Source organism: Triticum dicoccoides, chromosome 7A, assembly GCF_002162155.2.
Source record: "Triticum dicoccoides isolate Atlit2015 ecotype Zavitan chromosome 7A, WEW_v2.0, whole genome shotgun sequence".
Classification (NCBI taxonomy): domain Eukaryota; kingdom Viridiplantae; phylum Streptophyta; class Magnoliopsida; order Poales; family Poaceae; genus Triticum; species Triticum dicoccoides.
Window position 1 is genome coordinate 269,619,546 of NC_041392.1, and position 8,717 is coordinate 269,628,262.

Here is an 8,717-nt window from a genome sequence, read left to right on the forward strand (position 1 = left end):
GTTTGGTAGCACACAAAGTGTTCCTCCGGCAAACGGGAGTTGCATAATCTCATAGTCATAGGAACATGTATAAGTCATGAAGAAAGCAATAGCAACATACTAAACGATCAGGTGCTAAGCTGATGGAATGGGTCATGTCAATCAGATCATTCACTTAATGATGTGATCCCGTTAATCAAATAACAACTCATTGTTCATGGTTAGGAAACATAACCATCTTTGATTAACGAGCTAGTCAAGTAGAGGCATACTAGTGACACTTTGTTTGTCTATGTATTCACACATGTATTATGTTTCCGGTTAATACAATTCTAGCATAAATAATAAACATTTATCATGATATAAGGAAATAAATAATAACTTTATTATTGCCTCTAGGGCATATTTCCTTCAGGCGCAGGCTGCACCTCCGCCATGGTGGAATTATAGTGCGCTTGCGCGGCTGCATCTGCTCCACGGTAAAGCCGACGTGCACAGGAGGCGCGGGAGCTGGGGCGGTGTCGTCGGAGCCCGTCTCCATCGTGGTGTCGTCCTCGTCGTCGGAGACCTCGGGCGAGCTGGCCAGCAAGCCGGCCTCGATCTGCTTGGCACGGCGGCTCTGCCAGGCGGTGGTAAGGGCGGCCACGGCATGCTTCATCTATGTGGAAAGACTCTCCCACAGAGCTTCGCTGCCTACAGTCATGCTGGATGCAGTGCAAGAGATGAGGATGAGGAGGGGCTTGTGTTGTGGTGTGGAATTTGGTCGGGTGTGGCCGCCTTTAAATAGTAGGTTCCAGTGCGGCGAGGCGTCCGGGTGCGTCAATCCGCGGCGCCAGAGTGGGTTTCTCGGCCGACGAGCCTGCTTAATAGCGGCATACGGAAGGACAACGACATTGAACGGGCGTGGTAGATATCCATCCCCTCCCGTCTAGTCACACGTCTCCAGCACTGAACAGACGCAGACACCAGAGACGCTTCGCTGGTGGCACCCTCGGCCGACACGCCGCTTCAGTGGCAGAAGCAGTGAGGTCGCGTCCGCCCTGAGCCGTCTTCAATGTTGAGCGGCACGCTCTATAACGCCATGAATGCGGGTAGCTGGCGTCGGGCAGGAACGCACGTGGGCGAGGGGGAAGGGGTTATGGTGGGCCAAGACGGTCAGAAGCGGGCGTGGGATCGGTCCGGACTCCCGCAAAGCATCCCATATTTGTCTCCGGTTTGCAGAAAAAATCTCGTCCGGACCGTATCCCGAACCGATATAGACGTGTGTTGGATGGCTTCCGCTATCCGGACACGAAGGTTTGATTAGTTGGAGATGCCCTGACGCCTCACGGAATATGCCCAGAATATCCAAATCCACCGAATAATACCCGCATCACAGAGGGATCATCCCGCGGCGTGGCGCCGTTGCTCCTCCGTGCCGTCCGTCTGCGGCGGTTGCGTGTCTAAAAATATTCAAATTCTCCCTGCACCAATCAACCTGCAAGTGGCAAAGCAGAGGCGAAAGAACAGAGGAGAAAGAGAAAAAAAAGAGGGGCTCCCAGCGTCCAAATGGCGCTCCCGGCGACGACCCCGCGCGCGGCGGTGCGGTGTCCGATCGCGGCGTGCGCGCCCACGCCCCCGGTGACGGCCGGAGGGAGGCCCCGGGAGCTGCCGTTCGCGCTGCTGGCGGAGCGGGGGATGGTGGTGGGGGGTCACCGCGGGATGGGGATGAACGCGGTGGGGGCGCCGCCCGGGGCGCGCGTCGGGGCGGCGAGGGAGCGGGAGAACACGCTGCTCTCATTCGGCCGCGCCGCCGAGCACGCCGCCGTCGCCTTCGTCGAGTTCGACGTCCAGGTATACACACAATACACATGTAGCTAGCCTCCGCTTCCATTTCCCATCATTACTTCGCAATTGATACGCTGCTAGCTTGTTTAAGCTTGGATTTGGAATCGGCGCCGCAGCTTCAGGAGCGAAACTGATTCCCGGTGTGGTTGATTGAGCAATGTGTGCTCTGCTCTAGTTGGTACAACCGTACAACTAATTTTTTGGGATCCTCGAGGACAAATCCTTTTTGTGGAACTTGGATGTGGTAATCGTATGGACATGACGCCATACGCATGCTAGTTTCTCTCTCTGAAGTAACCAAGCACTAGCAGCACACGCGTGGAGTGACATTGATCCATCTGTGTTCCGATGTAATATGCAATGCTGTTATATTGTAGCCTGCAAGCTAATCACATGAAACAAGAAGCTACTGCTTAGATGCAAATGACCAGACTAGGTACAGCAGCCACGTTGTGAGGGTGATTGGGGTTGATGTTCTCTAGTGCTCAAGTGTTGCATGGCAAGCTCCTGGATCCTGAGTTGCAGTTGTACTTGGTGTCATCTGTTGTCATTAATCCACTACAAGGAGTCATTCGCAGACCAAAGCATCAGCGGAATCGGCAATGGCAACCATAGGGAGAATACATGTAAGCTAGGTTGATGAAAACTGGCGGTTCTCTTGGAGCATTCTGCAACTCCCTGACTTCATCCATTATCCCTTCCTTTTAAGATGACCACAGTACCCACACAGATCTCCTGAAGTTATGATCCTACCATTTTGGCTTGCAGGTTACAAAAGATGGCTGCCCAGTTATCTTCCACGATGATTTTATCCTCACCCAAAAAACTGTATGTTCTTTTCATCCATTCTTATACTTGTCATCTTTTGCGTATGCACTAAACTATTCATCCATTGCAAGAAAAACTCTCGAGTTAATCTTCTATTATGGCAAGGTGTGCAGGAGGTTTTGTATGAAAGGCGCGTGACCGATCTTCTTCTGGACGAATTCCTTTCATATGGGGTACAAAAAGAGCCGCACAAGGTACTTCGTCCCTTCTATCTGTTAGATTTTGCTGTGAAGGGTTCATTAGCATGTGCTTAAAACGCCATTATATTCACTTCATAATTTCTGTTCAGGTCTCCAAGCCCCTACTTAGACGGATGGAAGATGGCAGAGTCCTTGCTTGGAGCACCGAAGAAGATGATTATCTCTGCACATTGCAGGAAGTCTTCGAACATGTCAGTCCCCATCTGGGATTTAACATCGAACTAAAGTTTGATGACAACATTATCTATCCGGGCGTCAACCTTAACCGTGCTCTTCAAGCTGTACTGCAAGTATGGATTGCTCTTGTTCATTTAATATGGTATCGGTTAATTCCCATACAATCATTTGGTCACTGTGAGGCGACGACCATAACATTGTTAAATGGTCTGGTAGGTTGTTTTTCAGTATGCTGGCAACAGACCACTCTTTTTCTCAACATTCCAACCTGATGCCGCACGGATAACACGTGAACTCCAAAGTGTATACCCTGTAAGCATGCCTTGAAAATTCTGTATTCATTCTATGTCTAATTATTTTTTGAAAAGTTTCCTCACATTTGCCCCTTTTTAGAAAAAAAGAATGTTTCTAAACAGTAAACACTCTAGCTAGCTAATAGTATTTCACCGATTACTTGTATCACTTACCGCATTGCAATGGGGAACAGTGTGGTAGTAGCGCGTGGTTCACTTGCATACGAGTATCGAGGATGTTTTGTGCTCCCTAGTTACAGCAAGTAGGAATGCCTTCAAGATTTCTCATTTACTTGCATAAAGAGAAAAAAATGCAACTGAGAAGTTCGTGAAGGCATAAGCGTACTTCACAGAAGGGACGCGCGCAGGGAGGAGGCGTTGTCTGGCACCGTGGGGGCGTTGACAGCAGGCCTGCCAAGGTTGATGCGTCAGTTCCTGCTCTGAAGATGGATCAGTGGAAGACGGCGGCGACGACCTATGAGAGTGCGTCGGACCCGTTTGCGCCCCAAACCCAGTATGTGGCTTGGTTGGGGCCTCCGGCTTTAGATGTTAGGCATTTGTGTGATGTCTGTTTGGTATTAGGCTCGGACTATCGACACCCCTTCATCAAGTGGATAGGAGTAGCGACAGATGTTGCTAAGATGGTGACTTCAGACTACCTGATGTACTACTTTGTAAGGTCTTTGTGAATAATTAATAAAATGGCTGCATGCATCTCCTAGATGCAGAGGCCAGGGGTCATCCTCCTTTTCGAAAAAAAGCGTACTCTTAAATCAGCATGTAATATCATATTCCTGCAATAAGAAAAGTATTTAAAAATGTTATAATGCATAGCTTATTGTGTTTAATGTATATACAATTCAGTGACCGGACTGATGATAATAGGTATGAAGAGAAAGACAACTTCAGTCCAAACCAGTATCTTATTCGCTATTTTAACTTGTCTGTGATGTGGAATTGCATGATTTTGATGTCTGTAGTTTCTAATTTGAATAAAATTTTGCCGTCCATTTAAGTACATACATACTTCAGCACTATCGTATTCAACTTTTTATCTTTCATTAGGTACTGTTCTTAACAGAAGGGGGAACAGCCAAACACGATGATAGGAGAAGGAACTCAGTCGACAATGCTATCCAAGTGTGCCAAGAGTATGACTTGCATGGGGTTGTGTCAGAAGTCAGAGGAGTTCTAAAAAATCCCTCTGCGATCCTAAAAGCACAAGAATCCAACCTTGCTATTCTCACCTATGGGCAGCTCAAGTAAGCAGCGCACTGTTATCCTGCGTTCATGTTTCTCGGGTATGTGTTCTCAGAAATCTTACAGATTTCCTGGATTTATTGGTTGCATATATGCAGTAATGTGCGGGAGGCTGTTTACATCCAGTATCTAATGGGTGTGAATGGTGTCATTGTTGATCTAGTGGAGGAGATATCCAATGCTGTTGCAGATTTCAGTAAACCAGACCTCGGCCAGAGCACATTCAGTAACAGTGTTGACATATGCAGAAAACATGAGTCGTTCTCACAGCAGCAGCTGGGGTTCCTGCTCCGGCTTATACCTGAACTGATTCAGCAACCACACTAAAGATAGATAGTAGCCAAGATTGTCCCGGTTTTGAAGCAAGCTGAGGATTTCATGCTCTGTTGACATTTCTGACAGTTGTATTTAACACTAGTCTAGAAGGTACTCCCTCTGTAAAGAAATATAAGATCGTTTAGATCACTACTTGAGATGTTTAAAACATAGATGATCTATACAATAAAGATAGTCAAATCACCCGGCAAACTATTATGTATGATTGACCAATCCTGTTGCAACTATGTGCATAACAACTTTGTTAACGATAAGAACAGCAATCCATGGCCAGAACGTTTTGAAAGCTTACTGGATCGTAATCTGTTTGAATATAGCAAGTTCTTTTTTTCAGACAAAGGGTGGGTTTTAGAGCGAGTTTTTTTTGGGCGGAATTAGAGCAAGTTAAATTAGATTAAAGAAAAACCTGGAGTGGTGTGGCACCCATGTTTCTTGTGTAGAGGCCATCAGGGAACCCCAGCTGCTGCTGTGAGAAGGACTCATGTTTTCTGCCTATGTTCGCTGTTACTGAACGTGCTCTGGCCGAGGTCTGGTTTACTGAGATCTGCAACAGCATTGGAGATCTCCACTAGATCAACAATGGCGCCATTCACACCCATTAGATACTGGACGTAAACAGCCCCCCGCACATTACTTTTCTTTTTAGAAAAGGAGGATAAGGATTACCCCCGGCCTCTGCATCTGGGCGATGCATGCAGCCATTTTATTAATTATTCACAAAGACCTTACAAAGTGGTACATCAGGTAGTCTGAAGCCACCATCCTAGCAACATCTGTCGCTACTCGTATCCCTGCACATTATTGCATATGCAACCAATAAATCCAGGAACTCCACAACGGGTGGGGTTGAGATCGAGACTTGGCCTACGTGAAAGAAACTATCTGAACATGCTCTGATGTCCGTGTGCAGGACATTGCTTGCTCAGACTAGTAGTAGTTGCATGGCATCCTTTTGGATCGTAATAGCTCTCTTCTCTTAAGCCCTAAGTAACAACTAGACATGCATGGGTCCTCCTTCTGCCTGCAGAATAACGAGAATTATTTGCACATGGTGCATTGCTTACCGATCTGAACAGAACCGAATGACTGACGCGCCACCAACCCTTCCAATTCAAGAAATCCGTCTTTCATGTGGCCCTTCTCCATCTATACATACCTGGACAGGCAAAATGCCATCCTGCAGGTGACTCACTTTGACATCCTTTTCTGAAAGAAAGGTGACCCAATTCGTGCATGATTAGTCAGCAGAAACACAAAGCAGATGCACTTATTTTTCCTCTCCTCTCCTCCTGACCCATTAAAGAAAGACAAGGCTTCCCCTCCTCTTCCTTGAGGAGGAGCCTCACAACAGCTGACCTAGGTAGGACAACCCATCACCGTCTGCCCAATCTGTTTTGCTTAGTCTGGCTCTGCCCAGATTATACTACATATAAAACCCTTGGCGACCCGAATGTCGGCGACCTAACCGCGCTCCCATTGGCGGGCGACAGAGGGAGGAAGGAGGGGTTTCCCTTCCCTTGTGACAAAGGCATCGCCCTGATTTGTCATAGTAGCGATCTTGCCTGGATCCTTGATGCGGTCCGGTCTTGGCTCCTTTCAGCTCTCAATCAATAATTTACTAGTACCAGCCATTAGGGTATCGTGTGACCCATGTAGATAGATTATAGATTGGGTCAGAGTTGCTTCGTGGACAAGGTCACCAGACAGATTAGTCAGAGGCATGCACCCCCACTCCAAAGGCATTGACACTGCAGGAAAGCAACCTCAAAAGGGACCTGTGTAGGTGTGGTGCAAATGTGGTGCATCACGCTTTTTTGGACAGAAAAAAATGGCACACGTCCATAGCTTTATTTAGCTTTCACTTCAATTCTCATGTTCACATTGCTACTGTACTGTTATACTCCTCGTATTGTACTCCTTGTGGACGGCTGATCTGGATCAGATCTGGTGTTGCGAAAAAAGACATGGCGCACAGTATCGGGAACGTAGTACGCTCAACAGAGTAAAAACGGTTGTCACTCTTTCTTTCTGAACCTTTTGGTTCTTGGGATCTTTGTTCTGCTCAAGGAACTTGGTATATAAAGGTATTTTTCATGGTGTGGTGCAAATGTGATTCATCATGCTTTGAAGAAAGAGGGTACGTAACTTTCGCTAACGGGCGGTTAACAGTTTCAATGTTCACATTGCTAGTTGTGATGTAGAATCTTCGAGCTGTTGCATCGCACTGTCAGTTTTCACGTTTAAAGGCTTTGGTTATCAGAGAAATGCTGAAGGTTTCTTGCTCTTCCTATGATTGGTCTTTACCTAACTGCTGACGGGTAGCTTGCTTGCCTGCTTATTCTCTGCAAGGATCTCAAGGATTGCTTTTTGTTCAAGGAAAAAGTGACATCACATATCACTAAGTTTGATTGGACTTGATGAAACGACCGCCTCCTAATTCATTAACAGCACAAGATCTCAATCCAGATGTTCTCACTAGTCCAACCTTTAAGGCATCCAAAACATGCCAACTGAAAATCTGGGCATGGGATTATGTGTTGTTGAAGCCATACCGGCGACGACAAATCAACGGAAAACATATTATCAATGGAAAACAAATCATGTGTTGTCAACGATGGTCAAATTATAGGTTCTCCAGACAAATATGGCCTAGTCTCCGGCTGAAGGGCTGATGGTGACATGTTGCTTGCCCAGGTCAACCTCGGCCCAACCCTGTCCCCTTTTGCAAACTTTTTTTAATGTTCAAACAGAATTTGAAGATATTCATACATCATGTAAATTTCAGTTCGTAAAGTTTCCTGTTATTCGCAGTTACTATTTGTGTTTTTTTTTGGCGGGGCGCAGTTACTATTTGTTTATGAAATGAAAAATCAGGTGACATCCCTAAAACAGTTAAATTCTTTGTTTCTGTGATATGTTCAAAGATATTCATATGACAGACATGGTTTGGAACAATATTCTCCAGTTGGCCATGAGAAGATTGTTGTTTGCATGTTCTGCATAGAAACATCTCAGATAAGGTAGGCAAAGAAGACTACAGTATCTTAAGCATAATTTTAAGCAATCTGACTCAACTGCAAGGTATCTTTTTATGCATAGGCTGAAAAAGCACCCCCTTTAAAAGCATTTGACCAATGTTTTCAACTATGTGCAGGAACAGGCGAATGAGTTTACCTCCTGCGTGAAGGAAAAGGCTGCCTTTCCCAAACTTCAATCCTAATTAGCTAAGCTCTAGGTTGACATGACACTGCATGGTATCTTGGCAAGTATTTATTCCCTTCTCCTCTATTTTTCCTTTAATTGTTTGTTAATTATTTTCCTTGTAAAAAATTTCACACTGTCGACGCAAACGTTTGGCTCCTGGGTCGATTGTTCTACCCACGTATGAATTTTCATGAAGAAATGACATCCGTAGTGTTCTGGACAAAAAAAAGAACAAATTGGTGCTCTAAAAAGCCCATTTTTGACCCTAAACAAATTCAGATTTTAGTGTTCATTCGGTTGCATGTGGAACCATGTCAAGGATAGCATTTTCGTTCACTCTGCGCCCTAAATGAGTTATTTTTTCATTGTATGTGTTTTGGGCTAGACTAGATGGGTTGCAAGGCACTAGCCAGTTTGGTACTGAAGTGGATACATACCCTTTGCCTCTTCAAGCACACAAGCAGATCAAATAACATAAGATTAGCTTACTTTATGATGCTGCAAGCTAAGTGGTAGCTTGTCCTGTTGTATAATTGACTGCACAATATCAATATTGATGGCTTGAAGGGACTAATAAATTCCAACAGGTGTGATTGGTTAGTTAGGTAGCTTA

General features: G+C 45.7%; 1 protein-coding gene across 3 annotated transcripts; it reads left to right on the forward strand.

Annotated features, from left to right (window-relative positions):
* Positions 1 to 1,495: 1,495 nt before the first annotated feature.
* On the forward strand, positions 1,496 to 8,306 carry LOC119330580 (glycerophosphodiester phosphodiesterase GDPD2-like). Of its 3 annotated transcripts, none has more exons than XM_037603694.1 (7): positions 1,496 to 1,812; positions 2,575 to 2,634; positions 2,748 to 2,828; positions 2,924 to 3,124; positions 3,228 to 3,323; positions 4,370 to 4,605; positions 8,055 to 8,306. In XM_037603694.1, the coding sequence occupies exons 1-6, from the start codon at positions 1,528 to 1,530 to the stop codon at positions 4,568 to 4,570; spliced, it is 924 nt and encodes a 307-aa protein (XP_037459591.1). In that variant the 5' UTR covers positions 1,496 to 1,527; the 3' UTR covers positions 4,571 to 4,605; positions 8,055 to 8,306. The 3 variants fall into 3 exon arrangements, with proteins under 3 accessions (XP_037459591.1, XP_037459590.1, XP_037459589.1); XM_037603693.1 differs by lacking the exon at positions 8,055 to 8,306 and adding an exon at positions 4,728 to 4,868; XM_037603692.1 differs by lacking the exon at positions 8,055 to 8,306 and adding an exon at positions 4,663 to 5,098 and having other exon boundaries at positions 1,502 to 1,812; positions 4,370 to 4,566.
* The last annotated feature ends 411 nt before the right edge of the window (positions 8,307 to 8,717 follow it).

Bases quoted from the DNA above. Each gene is read 5' to 3' on its own strand.
- LOC119330580 (XM_037603692.1), top strand. From the start codon at position 1,528: ATGGCGCTCCCGGCGACGACCCCGCGCGCGGCGGTGCGGTGTCCGATC. The intron at 1,813-2,574 runs GTATACACACAA...TTTGGCTTGCAG, and splicing joins TCGTCGAGTTCGACGTCCAG to GTTACAAAAGATGGCTGCCC. The intron at 2,635-2,747 runs GTATGTTCTTTT...CAAGGTGTGCAG, and splicing joins TTATCCTCACCCAAAAAACT to GAGGTTTTGTATGAAAGGCG.